Raw genomic sequence first — 19510 nt, 5'->3', positions numbered from 1 at the left:
GACTCCTGGCGGGGATGCTCTCTCGTTTTGGTTTGGTGAACAGACCCTTGGGATACCCTTATGGCACCCATGGGTGGGAGTACAACCCTGTGCTCCTAGTGTATGTTTTTGGGCACCTGCGTGTAGCCCACGGAGCAGGGTACGGGCTGATGGCAGCTCTGTGCTGAATTGACAGGTGCCAAGAGTATCCTCCATTTTGGGATGCCCAGGCCCTGTCATTGGAATCAGTGGATTCTTGATGGAGACAAGATTGCTCTCGTGGCATTTTGCCTTCCATCACCTGTTACCTTGTTTTTCCTGAAGTCCCGGGAAGCCCACATTCTGTCCTTTCTTCTGACTGGCTGTTGGGTGGAAGTTCCATATATGGTATTGTGGGGAAGTCCAGGCCAGACTGGCTGGAGCCTTTCCAATGACTGTATGTTGTGGGTAATCCCTGGGGTGGGACCTGGGTGAATGGAGTGTGTGACCAATATGCACTTCTTGTTGTGGAGGTCTGGTTTCTAGTATGTGACACAAAGACTGAGACAGCCCTGCCTGAAACTGGTATGAATGCAGTGTGGAGTGTTGAATGGCTGAGTACTTGTCCCAATACACATTCCTTGTTGCGAGTGTCTGGAGGGAGGAGAATGGCCTGAATGCACGCTGCACTTGATTGGCTGCCTCACTGCCTGAATGCCCGTCAGAAGAGCGATTGGTTGCCTGAGTGTGACCCAGCAGAGTGAATGAGAGACCAACTAGTATATCTAGCGGCCTCTCACTGCTAGAATCGTTCAGAAGCTGAAGTTGAAACTGATGCTTAATCTTGAAGCCCTGTTGGAACAGAATAATTTCTGTTGCTCTACTTCGTTGATCTAAAAGCTGCCATGTTTCCAAGAACTGATCCAAGAGACGACTGGGTAAGGAGACCTCTTCCCGAGCTACGAGAGACCATCGTGCACCGCTAACCTTTGTCGAAGCACCCTGGAAGCCAGCCTACAAAAGACTGTCAACCGGAGTAGGGGACTGCCAAGGAGAACGAAGAGAAGCACTAGACAGCCCTCCATCGTCGACCGAGGTTCTGCTGTTATCTCGTCGACCAGAGCAGCTGTGCTCTATTGCTTAAGAACACTTTAATCAAAGGACTCTCTTGTTCATCACCGCTGACCGCTTTCCTCCTGCGAAATTCAAGGTCGCCACCGACCGGGGAGAATCTGCCGGTGGGTTTCCCGCCAGCCGAAGATCCGGACACCAGCCGTGGACACGTCCTGATCTCCGACACCAGACGCTGACGACCCGACGCCCTTGCTAGGCCAAAGTTCTTCATTGACTCTTTGCAGCAACAAACTATCGTCGTTGAGGTGCACCGCACACCTCATCTGTTGCAGGACATTTTCGACCGATCGTTAACGAGCACCACAAGGACGAAGCTGCTGCTTCAACGACAACGTTCACCTTTTTTTTTATCCCGGAGGTTCGACGACCCGTGGCTCCTGTCTTAAAGGGAATGCACTTGTTAAGACGGATTTCTGAACTCTGTCCTGGAGGGGCAGAGGTTCAGAAGGCCAGCCTAGTTTCTTGGAACAGGGTAACCTCTGGACAAGCCAGACCAATCAGGGTAGCGATTGCGGCGGTCAAGCCTAGGTCTCGAGAGGGGGGAGGGTGACTGAAAGCCCGCAATGAGCACACACAACAAGGACACTTACAAATTACTCCAAACAGGTGTTATATTAAAAATATAGACACATTTATTACAAGGCCTCTGTAACATTGACCATAGTAAAGAATCACGGTAAAACTCAAGTAAACCAACACATCACACTCAATACAATATATATACAAGACCAACGGGTCTAAAGCGTTAGAAGCACGAAATATGTAAACCACCTAGATGGGGAGGAAAACAGGCAGTGCAAATAATCATTAGACCCAGTTCGCCATCTGTTAGGCAGAAACCTGTGCAGTTCCGTCTGGGACCACTGCAAAAGATTTAGGACTACAGGTGTTAGCAGTAAACCCACTTGGTAGCAGTCTGTACCACACAGATTCACTTGGTAGCTGTGGCTGAGCAGACTTCCCTCAAGAAGAGTTAGGCAGTATATAGAGCATCCACAATAGGCACAGAGATACAGTAGCACAAGCAAACACTGACCAGAGCTTTGGTGTAAAAGTATATAATTATTTATTTAAAAGACACACTTGTAAATTACACTAGCACAAAAAGGTAAGGAAATTCAACACACAGTCATTATTATATTTATACAACCCTGATTACTTATTAGACAAGTCTTAGTGAGAAACACCACTTATTTTCAGACAGAGGTGAGCGCTTAACCTAAGATGGCCCTCTAATAAGTTGTATAAAAAGGGAGGGAAAAAGGCAGAATTATGAAAGCACACAAATTCAATACTTTTAAAAGAACCACAGTAAGGCAGGATAGGCAGAGTCTATTGGAGAGCAAGGAAGTTCAATTGCCAGGCCCACTCTTAGAGAGGGCAAGGATAAAGGTGTTCAGGATCGCACAGTGGGGTTATGCCCAAAGAGTCTTTGTAGATAGTTTATAGATAGTTCGAAAAAGGTTTGATTAGTTGAGAGAAAGTTAGTTAACATGCCCCAGGCTAACCCAGGTTAGAGAGTCGAGGATTTACTGTCACCCCGAACAATCTGTCGCAAGGGAAGGCAGGCGGGACACAGTACCTTAAAAGTGGAGATGATTCTCCAGCGGGGCAGTTGTTCCTGGCAGCGGGTGCAAGTCGCGGCGCCGTCCAGAGGAAGAGAAGATCTCGACGTGGAGGAAAGCTGAAGGTCGTTGCACTGCCAGGGAAGAAACCAGCCACGGAGTTCTCCGGTACAAAGGTACTACCCTTTTGTTTCGCGGTAGTGGTAAAACGTGGTGTTCCGGTTGCCGGGATGCTTGGCACAGGCAAGGCGGGCACGAGATGGTCCAGGAAGGTGAAAAAGAAGGCAAACGGGTTATCCCCACCAGTCAAGGGAAGGAGACTCTCCGGACTAGAGATCTCCTCTGTCGTTGGGAAAAGTGGTGAGACGGTCCAGCAGGGCTCCACTGGTGGTGTCGTCGTTGCAGGTCGTCTCAGCTTCTCCCTCCTCGGATTCTTTAGGTCCAGTGGCGACATCTGAAGTCCCAGTCCCCAAAGCCCTGCTTTTATGCAGAAAACCCCCATTCATTCAGCCTAGCTGTCACTCAAACATGCTAAGTGGTGAGCCGGGCGGCTCACCACTTAGGCCAATCACACAAGAGTGCGACTTGAGTTGCCAAGGCAACTCAGTCCAGGGTGCCTAAACCCCCCTCCCACACATCCTGTAAACCCAGACGGAGTGGCACCACTTTGGAGGGCTTCTGTGGAGAAGCCCGCCAAAAAGAGGAACAAAGGGCTCAACTTGGGTTGGAGTCACAGAAGCGAACACAAACGCCATTTTGGAACCAGGTTCTGGCAAAAAATACCAACGGGCGAGTTAATATTAAATAAATAAACCAGCGGTATGTTCGAGGCTATATTAATTAATTATTAAAGTTGGTAGACTCGAACAATGGGAAAATCCCATTGGGATATATTTGCAGTCAAATATAAAAAGTACCATCCACTGCCACCAGCCAATACTCGGTCAGGGGGGATGGAGACGTGCCCCCTCGAACAACAGACCCCGGGGCAATCGAATCGCCCCGACCAGTACGTCCACAATATACTGGTTCTGTTCAGAATTTAAGACTAGTAAAGTCAATGTTGACTTTACATGCCCTGGGAGACAGTAGTCAGTCCCAGGGTATGGAGTCTATGTTTGGAGGTCACTATGACACCCCTGTGTTACTGCACGGAGGGTGCTGGGTAACACACAGTCCAAAAACACATGAAGCCCTATGGAGTAAAAGACCCCATAGCCCATAAAACACATCTAAGTCAAAGGAACACACTCAAATCATGCCTAAGAGTGGGAGTAAAAGAGTCTCACTCTTAGCAGGAGAAAAAAATAAACCCCAAAAATCCAGCAGAGCTGCTGGGGGACTCACTAGGTTTGGGAAATTAGCCTTTACAGAGAATTCTCCCTAACACCATCCGAGGCCACCTAACTGGAAGGAAGTCTGAGCCCTACGAAGAGTGGAGCCTTGTGCTCAAAAGTACCTGCACACGCTGGTGCCAACGGGCCAAGGAGAGTCTCTTCAGGGAAATCAGGCAGTTCAGAGAGGTGAACAAACGAGGGCGAACAGATCTCTGCTACTCAAGCGCAGCCTCCACTTGCGGGCAGAAGCAGGGCGCAAGTGCGAAAAAGGCGTGCTGTTTAACACAGCGAGGAAAAGCTACAGGCTACTGCAGGAGAGCGACCGGTTCCTAGCGTTGCTACTCACCGGTCCCCGATGCAGGCAGACCCAGGCTTCTCCGCGTCAGTTTCAGTGCTGGCAGGTTCAGATACGAGCAGGGGACGTCTCGTCGTCGTGTAGATTCTGCAGCAGCAGAAGGTAGAGTTGAGGATGTCCCAAACGCAGTGAACCCGCACAGATTGTTACCCCCGCAGGGCAACTCGCGGCCGTGTGTATTTCAGCCCAATGTACACTCCTCACTTCAGACCTGGGAATGCCAAGTGTACGAATCGTGTGGGAGTGTCGGGAACTCGGAATACAACACAACCTGATGGCGGTAACAGAGCAAGACTCCTGTGTAGGCTGGTCAGTCCACTGGATGGCCCACGGACGCTTCCAAAGGCTTACTTGCAGGAGATGATGAAGATGACGAGAATAGTTGTTCCCACTATTCCAAGGGGTCGAAGTGCCAGGACAGGCCTTCTCGTTCGATCAGAGCCAGAATGGTCTCACAGGACGACAGCAGTGCAGAGGAGCAGTCCTTCAGAGGGTCACCAGCGATTCCTTGGTTTCAGCTTCTTAGTTGCAGGATACTTGGCTCCTTATCCTTTGTTCGTGAGAACTCAGGAGATCGACATGGTAGTGGTGTTTCCAGCCTCCTCTTATCCAGATTTCCCTTTGCGCCAAAACAGAGGGGACCCAATAGGAGATCTGCTCATAAAACACTCACACCATACTTGGACCTATCACGGACCACGGTGGTCCCAGGCATTCAAGACACACTAGACTCTCTGGCACCCAGGATGTGTTTTGGGAACAGACATCCCAGCCCACATCCTGGAGGCTCACACCAGGCCTGTAGAAGCCCGCGAAAGCATCGGTGTTTCGCGGGAAAGTACATGCCCAAATAAGGAAGGCCCCGGGTTGGCTCGACCTGGGGAAGATGAAGGGGGCAAGACGGTCAGCGGGCAGGACAAAGAACCTCGTGGTCTGGCCATTTTGGAAGCCAGGCCACCGTTTTGGGCTAAGCGCGAGAAACACGCTTAAACAGCCAAAAGAAGCTCAAAACACAAAGAAACGATCGCTGCCACCAGTCCCGTCTGTGATACACTTGCACCGTTCGTTAGCAATCCAAAGAGTTTCTAGGGCCTGTACAGCGACTAGAGACCCGAGAGAGCAGTAACTTAGCTTACAGTGCCCTCTCGTGTCATGTTGCGCGAAAGCTGCAACATGAGAAAAAGAACTACGGAAAACGACGCCTCTCGGTACTGACTGTCTTAAGGGCATGTCAGTTTCCCCGTAAGAAGTGAGCGAAAGCCCAGAGGAGTGCGGCATAAGGCTGCGCTTCTCTGGCAAAGTCGAGATCAGGGTGTAAAACAGCAGCAAAAAGTTTAGGGGTTGCCACATGGAAGGAAAATTACCTACAATTAAGAAATCTTTCCTAACAGCACTCAAATAGGGCTCGTCGATTCCCCGACAAAGAACTCTACAACACCAGGTACATTGGGGTTGCAGAACTATTAGAAAGACCCAAGACTATATTAAGCTTATCTGGACTGGGCTTGTCAAATAGGCTTTATTTACAGGTTGCCCAGGTTGGAGGGGGGTGGGGGTTCTCACACAGAAAGGTCTCATGGTAGTGGGATAGACTGTTCTGCCATTGCTTAATTTAACCTTTCATTGTTTCTGTGTCTATTGTTGATTCATTTTACCATCCGATTCGTATGCCATTTGAACTGTTAGCAGTTGATGCATTTCAAGGGAATCGATATATAAGAGTGGAAATGCTATAATGGCAAATATATACAAGTCTATGTGGTCATGGACTTGTATATATTTGCCATTATAGCATTACCAGCGTACAAAGTGTGTTATTGTGATTGTGTAGATAACTTGAACCTTATTTATATAAAGAGCTGTCTTTTCAATAACATAGTGTGTGGACATTCCTCTGTGGGTGCTTGGTGACTAGACTGTACTTAAGAACCAGCCCGCATTACCTCCCGAGAGCTGAAGCCTTAGATTGCTCGTCCATTGCTACTGCATAGAGAATCTTGGCTGGGGTGCTCTGTGCCTCTCCTCTGCCATATAGAGAGCAGGAGTACAGATACCCCCCTCCAGTCTTGACACAAGGGCACTTGCCTCCTTGCGTTGCCCTTCGGTTTTGCCGCCTTTCACCTTGTATTAAACTGCCATGTTGTAACTGCTGCTTCCTTGTGTGCTTTCCATTGCTCAGAGTGTGCTTTCATGCTCCACCTTTTATCCGTGTGGGGAAGTGTAATGTAAGTCAGGTGTGTGTGTGTGTGTGATGGACAGTAATTACCTGACCCTGCCTGACCATTGTATTGGGACATGTCAAGTATACGCTCTGGTGTTAGTCCGTTAGTGAGCTGTCCTTGAGAAAGTGTTCGTGTTGGGAAATGGGTGGGGGTTGAGTTCCTAAGTATCCTACCTGGTAGTATGGGGTAAAGGTGTTACAAGGAAGGGGATACTGCGTCTCGCCATCCATTGTCCCACTTCCCGAAGACGCCTCACCCAGGTGATCCTCCCGCTCTGGTCCAACCCCAGGAACTGGATCCAAAAGAGATGGCTTTCGTAAGGATTAAAGCAATATATAGCTGCATTGATCACAAGCAATAGAACCACTGCATACCACTTCAGTGGTGTATGTGGTATGGTAGCAACAGGATGAGACAAATCCAGACTTGTCATTCTCAGCACTTTAAATAATAAAGAAAACGCCTTGCTAACCCCAATCTATGGAGTTCCCTGCCTAACAAAACTGACTAGTGTGCTTGTCGTCAGTCGTGAAGTCCAAAAGTATATCTGTCCTCAGTCCAAAATCTAACCTACGCTGACCCGATGTGACGAATCAGCATCGATTCCTCCAAAAAACCTGGCCTGGGACCCTTCTCATGTGGCCAGGAGATGGCAGACCCTTTCTGATCCCGACCCTGGGGGTGATTTTCTGTGGGAGGATCACCTGGGGGGAAGCAGGTCAAGAGGAATGGGAAACCTCCCCCTTGTCCAACTTTCCCTGAAGCCCCCCTCTTCTAATGGCTTATTGTAAAACAACAAAGATAAGAAAATCAAATGTTTCCATAATCCCCTTAATACTGGGACGAGGAAGATGGCCAAAATGGTGCAAAGCTGCAGGAGTAGTGAGATCATTAATGCAAATGACCCGCACACTGAGAGGGACTGAGAGCTTCTAAGGTAGAAGCCGGGTAAGGCTTCTAGTCTGCTGTGCCTTTCTGGGGCTGTCCAGCATCTCGGTGCGGTATGCTCATCCTCGCCACCTGGACCCTTCTCAACGACTTCACTTGCTCCATCCCCTGACATCTTGACACCGCACAGACCCATTAGTTTTGGTTGAGGTAGGGAAATTCCTCCTAGATTAAAGGAATGGTTAGGTCAACATTTTTTATTGTCCCAAGGGGTCGGCCATGTGTTTTTAAGCCTAAGTCGCTCGATTTTAGAAACATTTCCTATGGACCTTACCCGACTTTTCGTCCATTAAACGCACGCGAAAACAGGCAGCAGGGCGCCGACATTTTGTGGTAATCCTATCACTTGCCCATCGCCCTGGCTGACCTGCTTTTGCGGCACTAAATCATATCCCCCACCCCTGAGCCTGTCATCAGCAGACGCGTACCGGCCATTTCCCAACGCCAAAGCACGTCTCGTGTCAACATTCGCTGCGCTTCAGCTAATGACGTGTTGCCATGGAAATGGCAGGACGCCTCTTTCCTCAATAAGTATAAACAGACCGTTTCACAACACACAGCAGCTGATTTTCGATTCCATTCCTTTCTCTGTGTTACTTCGAGCATTCTGTGACTCGTTTCTGTGCTGTGGTCAGCTACCTTCGCCGCTTGTAGCCCGTGTGAACAGATACCAGTACCACTGCTATAAATTATTTTAGTTTGTTTAACACACAATGGCTACAATAATGCCCTACATGTACGAGCCCGAGTATACCAAGGAGGAACTACTGGAAAGGGAAACATGCGAAAACGATGGGGCTTCGGACGGCAGTTGGGAGGACGAATCAACGGATGAAGACACTGGACCTAGTCGCATGGACGGTGTTTCCACCTGGTGCACATGCAATCGGTGCGAGCTAATGCCAACCGAGGACGAGAACTGCTGTTGCTGTGAAAACTCGGGATGCGTGGCCTACATTTCGGAAGTCAAGCCATGGCCGCAATGCATCACCAAGCTGCCAGACTTCAGGGCAGCCTGCCTCACACCGTCCGTGTTGAGGATAATGATGGTGCTTAATCACAAACTTCGCGCAACTGTTCGTCCTCGTAATCCGAGTAACGAGTAAGTATACTCTGCTTGTCATGCCACTCCTATTTCATGGTCTTCTACTATATACAAAATTACATATACATATCATGTTAACGCATGAAAGTCGTTCAATAGTGTGCAGTGTCTAGATAGCATTTGTCCGAGCAGAATGCCATTATTTACACAAATTGTCATTGTCAACAAACGTTTGTTAAACTTATCTTGGTCATTTAAAAACAGTTTGTTTCATTCCTTTTCACAGGTGGGACAGGCTGGTGGCCTATCGTTCCTTTACATGGTGGCTTCACAGGAGGCTTGGACACCGTGTTCGTAGAGTAATACCCGCCTGTGCCGTTCGTGCCATAAGAGAAACTTTCCCAAGTGACAACGGTCAGTACAGGGGTTTTTCTCTCGCTGTGCTGCAACCTGAGCTGTACAATGTGTAAAGTCTTGTATTTTTGTGTCATCAAAACAAGATACAAAATAAAAGACCACATATATTTTAACAACGGTTGTTTCGATTTTTTAAATGAATCAAGTGTGTCTCCATTCAAGGATGGACGTCAGATATCTGTGCTCCGAATGGGTGAAGGTCAGGTCGCTGTGAAGCAGGGTGGTCACTATCTAAGCTAACATAATATATTCTCAATAATGCATGCACTAAATAACACATGTTCAAAGTGTTTTTGTCTCTATAAAAGTCACACATATATCTATACTATCAATTAACATTGGATTATACAGGACTTAGGTTAATGGTCTTGACCACTATAATACACTGTTTGAAGTGTGGGTCTGTGCTCACAAGAATCTCCGGTATGTGGCATTTGTTATTGATAGGCAACGATATACTGCAGTAGGGGTCCAATGTTAATTGGGCATCTGCTAGGTGGGCATCATGTCGTGGTCAGTGGTCTGGCACACGAAGACAATACCTTGCAGGGACACAGGGTCACAATGGCAGTAAATTTCCACTGGCGAGGGTGCGTGGGCAAAGACATGTTAATGGAGATGAACAAGCTATGTGCTTAGTTCAGGCTGGTTCACTTGCGGGACAGTGATCTCAGAGGAAGAGTTATGTGTTACATTTATTAGCTGTTACAAATACCTCCAGAGTTTTACATCCAGAGTGGGAACGAGGGTGGGGCCATGTGCTCTGCGCGCTGTACTATCACAGTGAGGCCTGGTCACCAAGATGGAGTCGAAAGGGGGTACAAAAATGGATGCCCAGTGTCCTGCTCAGTGGTCCCATCTACGCGATTGTCAACCAAAGTTATCACATAAGGGCAAGGGGCGAACCCACTACTGGAAGCACTTGGTCCGAGTTTCTACTGAGAAGTAAAGCATGAGAGGGGCCTGATGGCCCCTCGCTCCCACACACTTATCTGCATGCCCACCGGCCCATCCACACCCCCTCCCCTATCAAAGGCAGTTCGCACCCGTGGATGAGCGCTGGCACGGGGGGCTGTCTGGGGCGCAAACGGCCAAGGTGCCAAACAGCATGTACACTTCAAAAGGTATCCCACGCCAAAGGGGCAATCGCTCACATGGCCTCCTCAGACCCTGTGTCTCCAGGCAGGCCTCCCCTGAGGCAGGCCGCCCCCTGCAATCCACATAAGTGTGTCTCCATTCAGCAGTCTTCCTGTGCCTTATTTGCACGCCCACCGGCCCAGCCACCCCCCCTATCAAAGGCAGTTCCCACCCGTGGATGAGCGCTGGCATGGGGGGCTGTCTCGGGCGCAAACGGCCAAGGTGCCAAACAGCATGTACACTTCAAAAGGTATCCACGCCAAAGGGGCCATCGCTCACATGGCCTCCTCAGACCTCGTGTCTCCAGGCAGGCCTCCCCTGAGGCAGGCCACCCCCCTGCAATCCACATAATACCACAACATACACACGTCATTCATTCACAAACACACCCCTGTTTCTAATAGTTTATAAACCACTTGATATGTCTCATGAGAACATCTTTGCAAGTCAACTCCTGAACGTTCTACCTGAGAAGCACTGAGATCTATGCTAATCTGCTCATCATCGTGCCATCTGTGACCGCTTCGAGCAAACTTGTCAGTGTGCAATTTGTGGCCATCTACCTGTTCTCCTGCAACATACTGCTCGGCCTGCTGAATCCAACTGTTCGTTGGTCAAGGTAGGGCCATGTATCCTAGTCATATTTCTGTCATTTTTAAATGTCTATCTATTTGCGATTAGAGTACCCAATAGAGCTATGTTCATTTGGCTCATTGCTATTGACTTGAGTTTCAATTGTTATGCTATCAATAGATCTATTTATTTTCATCTGTGTCAATTGTCATCGAATTGCATCCTTCTGGGGTCCAGTCTATAATGTAAGCATGTTCCCTTCTCGTGCAAGACAGAACATCCAAGGGACGAGTCACATGGTCAGAGTTTAGTCACATTATTTTACAAATTTCTGCAACTTATGCAAATGCTAAGCCGCCCATGATGAACATTGTATGGGTCATTTACTTTATCATATTTTTATTCATCTAGGATTGTTTAATAATGTTGATATTTACTTTTCAGATTTTTCAACAATGCCTGCCTGTTCGATTAGCGGTTGCCCTTCAAAGACCCATGCGAAATCTGAAGGAACTACAATGCATCTATTCCCGAAAACTATTGATCGAATAAGAGAATGGGTCAGACATTGCGGATATCCACTGGATGAGCTGGAAAGTAGAGTCCAAGAAGTCTTTGAGGACAAGAGGGGTGATCGATTCCGCATCTGCAGCCGCCACTTTTCCTCGAACATATACGCCACATCTTGGGTAACAAAGAAGAATAAACGGCGAACGACACGAAAATTGCTCGCAAACGCTATTCCCACTCTATTCGTCCACATTCCGCCACCGGTGAGTCAAGTGTCCGTTTTTAGCTTTAGGCCTTGCGGTATTGTGTAGGTAGCCAAATGGATTAATTGATATTTTAGGTGTTGTTTCAAATTTGTAATACTTTCTACATTGATATGAGTGTATAGTTTTCAGAATAGTGACATTTATCAATATGTTACTTTTAGATTTCGTAACCCACAAACGATCTCTATATAAGGGCACAGGGGACTGTGCTATATTGCACATTACTCAAGTATTCTGTCTCCTTACATGGCAATTTTAAATATTGGCATTTCATTATCAAACAATTATTTACCTTTACAAATGCTTCACTATCCCTTGAATCTGAAGCAAGAACATTCTACTTCCGTGACGTGCTCGCAGTTATCAACCACTTCTAGCGCGCATCAGGTAATCTTACTTGGCTATTCCACTACAGACTTGTTTTATGCATGTCAAGTAATAGTTTTTATGTATTGTGTGATTATTTTACAAATTGTTTGGTTATTGCTTGCCAATTGATATACACCTTAGTTGTCGTCCCCTAGTGTTTGTTTTCAGTTATAATTAGTGTTATCCATATTAATGCAAGTACTGCCTTTCAGGGAGATGCTGAAGCGTCCACCACATTGACAACAGCTCTAGATGTTCTTCAGCAGCACGAGGTATGGATACCGACAGCTCCATCGACCGTGATCATCAGGAGTGGAACACTTGTCGTTTGATTTTTCTACACCATGTTTCATTCGTGGTTAGCCATTGATTTGTACCTGTGTGGTCGACCCCAAGTGTGTGTTATGTTTTCAATATTGTAATCCTTACCAATGCAAATACTATGTTTCAGGCGGTTGTTGAAGCGTCAACACCCGCACTTGATGCGGAGCCTGACAATCAAGTAATTCCTGGTGAAGTGGAAGGGGACCATGCGTATACGAATCGGCGCAACAGCTTTCGGAAGTGCGCACCACATTTACAACATCCATAGATATTCTTCAGCAGCTCGAGGTATGGATACTGACAGCTCCATCAAGCGTGATCATATAACGTGATTCCATTTGCTATACTTTCTACCCTATTAACACAACTACTGTGTTTCACGGAGAGGATGGAGCTTCCACCACAATCACAAGATCCCATTTAGATGATGCAGATGTAAAGAAATTGCAGAAATAAGTCGATTAAATGTGATCATATTTAAATATTCCTGGATTCTTTTAGACAAAGCATCATTTGATGTTATCTTTTTGGATGTACCTGTGCCGTCGACCACAAGTGTGTGTATATTTACAATATTGAAAACCATACTAACGCAAGTACTGTGTTTCAGGGAGTTGCTGATGCATCCTCTTCAATGCAATAATTCGTGACCGTCGATGCAGAGCCAGAGGTATGGATACTGACAGCTCCATCGAACTAGGTCATTAGAGCTTGAATACTTGTCGTTTGATTGTTCCACACAATGTTTAAATCTTGCTTGGCTATTGAGATGTACCTGTGTGTTCGTCCTCAGGTGTGTTTTATGCTAACAATATTTTAATACATGGTAATGAAGGTACTATGTTTCAGGGAGTCGATGGAGCCTCATTCCATGCAGTCTATGCGGATACAGAAAATATAGTTGTTGCAGCGCACCAGGAAGGGAAGAGATGCGTAAACGAATCGGAGCTACAGCGTGCATATTTTGAAGGTCGAGTCAAAAAAGTTGCAAAGAAAAGAAACCAAAATAAGGTTAGTTACAAAAAGTTCATAACTCTAGAAATTCTTTTGTGCTGTGGACTAATTTATGTTTTTTTCCAGTCAATTGTACTATACTTTATCTTGTGTTTAAACTGAACATCCCTTTTCCAATCTATCCTCTAGTTACCCGTCGCTGTCCGAACTATACATACACAGACAGTGAAGCGAATGAGAGATGTTGCTTGCCAGACCATTTACACTATGGAGGAACTATTAATTCAGGCGCGGCGTGTTCAGACTCGAGATGCTCATGTCCAATGGCCAGAACATGAAATGAATGTGTCCGGAGAATCCAGCAAAATTGTATTGGACCATTGCTACAGTTCGACCGCACCACCACAACAACATGATACTGGATGTATTGAAGATAGCTCTGAAGTAGTCGCAGATCAATTCACACAATCTACATCCGCCAAAAAATTGCCACCAAAAAAGCTGTCGACATTGTTGTGTTCTCCCATCGATGTTGAAGTAACAGATGTTGAAATGACAGAGAATGAACCAGCAGCAGCATTCACCGACGCATCAGAACCGGATACCAACGATATTTCTTTCAGTTGTGGTGATATGTCCTCAACGATACAGTCTGAAACAAGTGTGACACCGGATGACAGTCTAATGAAAGAGGGCAAATACATAGTATTCGACAGTTGTTTGATGGATATTATAAGTATGCTGAAATGTGGGCATTCCGTCAGAGGGAAAGTATGTGGAGAGCCATTGATTCATGTGACTCGTCAAATACAAGGCAGTAACGTCACAATACATGCCCCCTGTACATTACATCATACGTTCTCATGGTCCGCACAACCGATGCTGGGGAAACTGCCAGCAGGCAATCTACTGTGTGCAGCTGCCTCACTTTGTAGTGGGTCCAGTTTTAGAAAGTTAGCGCCTTTCTTTCAGTTTGTGGGACTCCATTTCATTTCTAAAACGCAGTACTACAGATTCCAACAGGATTATCTATTTCCGGCCATTAGTGATGCTTGGAAAATTGAACAATTGTCTGTAGCAAGTACATTCGAAGGCAAACGATTCAGGCTAGCCAGCGATGGACAGTGCGACAGCCCTGGATTTTCTGCCAAGTACTGCACCTACCACTTTCAGGACATGGATAGTAAGAAATTTGTGAGTTTGGTGGTCGTGCAGGTGTCCCAATGTACATCCTCAGTGGCCATGGAGAAACTAGGATTTATAAAATCAGTGGAACATCTACAATCGAGGGGAATGCACATCGACCTCATAGCCACGGACAGACACGTTTCAATTGCCAAGACAATGAGAGAGCTGTTCCCACATATTAAACATCAATTGGACGTATGGCATCTTGCTAAATCAATCAATAAGAAAATCTCGGCTGCAGGGAAAAAAAAGGTTTGGAAAGTATTTCAGAGTGGTCTCAGTCTATCAGCAACCATCTTTGGTGGAGCTCCAAAACTTGTGAAGGGTCAGTGGAAATCCTACTTGAAAAATGGCGGTCACTGATGCACCACTGTACCAACGTTCACCGCTGGACAGAAAACCTACATTTCCACCAATGTGAACATGGCCCTTTGTCCCCAGAGGAGGCAAGGAAGAAGAAGTGGTTGATTCCATCTTCACCGATACACAAAGCCATTGAGAAGATTGTTTTCAATAAAACTCTATCAAGAGATTTGAGTGGACTGACAGAATTCTGTCACACTGGAGGTTTGGAGGTGTTCCACAATATGTGCCTAATGTACAGGCCAAAGCGCTTGCATTTCAGCATACAGGGCATGAGACATAGGACTCTACTTGCCGTCTTGGCCCATAACGAGAATCTAGGCCGTGAACATTCTAGGACTACGGGTAATGTAAGGATGCCTCGCTACACTAAGGCCTTTTCAAAAAGAAGTAAGCAATGGGTGATCAAACCAGTCTATGTGGAAATGGAGTTCGACTTTGTCAAAAGTCTTATTGTTGCTGTATTAGAGAAGCACAGATATGGAATTTTGAACGTTTCTGTGCAGAGCACTGATCCATTGCCACCAAACATTGCCACTGTGCCATGTCCACCCAAAGCAGAACTCGTTGAGAAGTACAAATCCCGGTTTAAATGATTGTAATCTGATTGTCTTTTTGAAAATAATGTTATTGTACAGTGTGCATACAAAGTATGCTTACCCAAACCCCTCCCTTCACCATCCTGGGTCGCGAACATCATGGGTGTCATCTTTAACTTCTCTCTCTATTCACCTCATATCGCTGACCTTGTGAATATGTGTATGTATATATTTTTTGTTGCTGTAACTAAGTTTCACAATCTCATGTAAATGCTGGGCACTGTTAACCGAGGGGAGGCTTGCGTATTACAAATAAAAAAACAAACAAACAATAAATCTCACATTCAACTCAACTCCTCGGGTACTTAATACTTTCACGGACCTTCCCCCGAAAATTAAATGTCTCCATAGTTCTTTGGGGCTGCAAAGCTCGCAGACAACGAGGACAAAATTGGGGGCCTTAGAACACGCCAAGCGAGCCCTTGCAGATGGGAGAGAAGCCAGTTCGCATTTGCACATTGAGGCGCAGTACATAGATGGATTCGAAACTTCAAGTTCTCACATATGGCTTTACTACGGGATGTTGCAAAGAAAGAATGTATGCTGATTTCTAGTGAAGGTCAGCGGCTTTGATTTTCAGCTTGCGGCCTGAAGAGGCCCACAACTCGCACCGGCAGCATAAGCTTCTATTGTTTTTTTTACCTTCAGAGAGGGGGACCATGCAGAAAGAACTTCATTTGAAGGTGGGGTGCAATATCGTAAGAGATGATAAGGCAGAAACTTCTGAAACTAGACCCAGTTTCATGTTAGTCCAGTATACGAAAAATCGTTGTCAAGAGCACGGTGGGATTTACTGACTGCATTACACAGAGACACAATGGAAATTGCAAATATAATGTAAGTAACTCTTTAGACGCTTTTATACCGGAATGAAGAATTAATGAATGGATGAATGAATAAATGAATGAATGAAGAGCAAGGAAAACGTTTCTGGGATCGTCTTTGTAGCGGGCACATGGTCATGCAGGTCCACTTTCCACATGCATGTAGACAAACAGTCGTTTCTCATTGTGTGCTAACCTCGATTTATTTCGTTACTTTACGCATTGATTTTAGAGCTGAACATACACCATTGCACTATCCTTGCAAGCAAATAGTTTCTGATCGGCCTTAATAAATAAAATGAATATTTATAAAGATCGGCTGGCGAGACTAATTATAATTTTTGATTTTTTCAAAACAGGTGCATCCTACCCTACTGCTACTGCCACCAGTTTCAGACCCCGGCAGACGGCTTCTTCAACCGCCAGCTGCAGCTTCTTGTCAACAACTGCAGTACCCTGACGATCTTATGGGACGATCATCAAGGGCCCATATGCCCTTACGCGGTACTAGCGGCTAGAAGCAACATATCAACCTTTACGCTGACCTAGTGCCGAGTTGATGGAACACCCTTGCGGTTCAACATGCGACCAAAGTGCTTCTTGTAACGAAAACCAACACCCTGTGTACCATAAAGGAACAGCGCGTGACTCACGATGAAACAGAACAGTTTTTGCGGATAGAGATACAAGAAGATAAATGGCATTCAAAGTTAATATGGCAATTGCTGAATATTCTATAAACATTTAATGTCAGATAAATGTACTTTACCAAATGTACACTGTTGCTGTTTGATTTAAAAGTACAGTTTCATATTCCGAATTGTGGCACGCTGTGTTGTGAGTTGATCTGTGTTGGTTTCCGGGTTCTGTGTGAAGTCGCATAGAAGACGACTGGGCGCGTTTGCCTACGCAGCACAGTAATGTCACGGAGAGAGGCGGGGAATATGAATGTTTTGATAATGTCAGGCTCAGGGGCGGGGGATATGATTTAGTGCCGCAAAAGCAGGTCACCCAGGACGATGGGGCAAGTGATAGGATTATCACAAAATGGCAGCGCCCTGCTGCCTGTTTTCGTGTGCGTTTAATGGACGAAAAGTCGGGTAAGGTCCATAGGAAATTTTTCTAAAATCGAGCGACTTAGGCTTAAAAACACATGGCCGACCCCTTGGGACAATAAAAGTTTTTGACCGAACCATTCCTTTAAGTATAGTGAAGTATTTGCCAATCCTCATTTGTTTTAATAAAAGTTTGGAACAACAAACATGACCCGTCTGTATCCATGTCCCGTTTCTGGCTACTCATAGTGAGTACATGCTTGAAACAATGATATCCGGATCCCCGGGCTGTGTTGGTTGGTAATGTCCCGAGTACCCTCGTTAAATGCCTGCACTATTCTCAGACCTATTAACTCTGGCCCCAGGCCATTACCAAAAGATACGGCATGGGGAGCCTAGTTAGTATTGCTATATTGAGGAGCATACATCAGAGACAGAGGAGCAGAACCCATTTTCAGAGCCTGAAATAACAAGGCATCTATTTCATAAACTATAAACCCCCTTGGTCAAGATCAGGGGTGTAACTTTACCCAGAGAGAGCAGAGCTTGGTGAACTTCCTTCATCACATTCCTGTAAAGGTCCTTCTGCCACTCCTTCAAAATCTCCCACTCCTCTTCAGAGAAACAGGCAGCAACTTCTGGGAAGGTCGCCTGTGCCTGGAATAAAACACAGGACAATTAGTTACTAGTTCAATGCAATGAAATGCATTTAAATAAAATTTAAAATAAACTTTTTCTCGCTCAACAAGCCTGTGTTTCTATAATAATGGCCAATGTTATTCTCAAGTAGAAAAGACAAGGAATGACTAAAGGGCAAGGTGGAGAGCGATCCTGTTTGTTTGCACACCTTGTAGTGTCTCTTACACCAGTCAGTATATCTGAAACTCAGAAAAGAACGAGTGAAGCTCTCACTCAAGAACTATATTATGTTACATTAATCAGGAGTAAAATGTTGCAAGCTACTAGCTTGGCATAAAAAGTCACTCTCCCCTCATTTCTCTACATACACTCAGCCCACCATTTCTTACTCACCAAGAGTCAAATATGACTACCCAACAGCTAGTGGCCAGTACACATTATACAAACAATATAGTGGCTACAGCCATTGTTAATGCCTCAAGGCGCTGTGGTGTGAATGACCCTTCAGTGAACCGTAGTTTGAAGAAACATGAAAATAAAAGAGCATTACTTTGCATTTTAATAGGGTTTAGAATTTAGGAGATGGCTCAATTACTAGCACTAGCTTTAGGATATTATAGTAGCCACACACTGTAATGTTAATAATGATGTGTTATTTATATAGCGCCTTAATCCAAAGCGTTTTACAGAGCACATATTTACATACAATATCACCCAACCGAAATTGGTACTCATTTATCGACCTCGGAAGGATGAAAGGCTGAGTTGGCCTTGCCGGGATTCGAACCTGCGACCTGCCGATCACGCCCAGATTGCAGCAGTGAGCACTCAACCCACTGAGCTATGTTAGTCACTGTGCGAAAGCCTGACTGCATTTTGTGTGGGGCCCAGGCGTATCCTGTGGGTCCCAGAGTTAAAGGTGGAAAAGGATATTATAAATGAGTCTATCAACCCCAACGGCAACTGTATATAGTTGAGGGCTCTGCTATACTTTACATGCAGAACACATGCAAATGGAATGCATATTTGTCAGATATAGCAGAGATACAGAAAACACATGTCCGCTTGTCTGTAACATAGAGTTAATGCAGTAAAAAAAAAAAAACATTATATTCCAAATAGTGTTGCAGTGTTGATCAGTCCAAGGCACTATACATGTTTATATTGGATACAAACAAGCCTTCAAATGTGCACTCTCCACTAGACATTAGCAAGTGGTAATTGACTCTGGGCGAGTAAGATAGTGTGCTGTGTTTATGTGCAGAATTTAGGGGGTGAGTGAATGGGGGTGAGTCTCCAAGCAGACTCTCGGGCAAGAGAACGGTGATCTGTGCAGCCTGTACACCTGGGAACCCTTTTAATGAAAGCATTCGGAAGGAGTTGCGTGTCAGAAATGCCCACTTCATGCCAATCAATGCGCAGATGACTGACATTTTATTAGGGAACTCAAAGGTGGGCACCTTTCCTCGTATTCACTGTCGTCAGAACTGGTTTCCATGTACAGTCTTTCATAGGGGCTCATTACGAGCCCGACGATAACAGTGCCGGTACTACTGGCAGGTTGCCGCCAGACCCGTAATGATTTAGCGGCGCCAGACTTGCAGGAAACACCAGGGTATTACAACCCCATCATTCCGGAAAGTCAGCCGCCGGTAAATTGTAAGTCCACATTTCCATGGAGTCCGAAGGGAATGGGGACCACGGAAGTACTGGCACCGTTAATAACAG

The 19510-nt window shown here is 45.9% G+C and overlaps 1 protein-coding gene across 1 annotated transcript in view; it reads right to left on the bottom strand.

Annotated features, from left to right (window-relative positions):
• The window catches only part of LOC138489497 (zinc finger protein 436-like), a 152401-nt gene that overhangs the window by 102769 nt on the left and 30122 nt on the right, over positions 1-19510 (bottom strand). The window contains exon 2 of the mRNA XM_069617240.1: positions 17674-17800. Within this exon, the coding sequence (XP_069473341.1) occupies positions 17674-17800 (127 nt within the window). The remainder of the gene's footprint in view (positions 1-17673; positions 17801-19510) is intronic.

Source organism: Ambystoma mexicanum, chromosome 9, assembly GCF_040938575.1.
Source record: "Ambystoma mexicanum isolate Mex_15411 chromosome 9, UKY_AmexF1_1, whole genome shotgun sequence".
Lineage (NCBI taxonomy): Eukaryota > Metazoa > Chordata > Amphibia > Caudata > Ambystomatidae > Ambystoma > Ambystoma mexicanum.
This window is presented reverse-complemented; position numbering and strand designations above follow the sequence as displayed.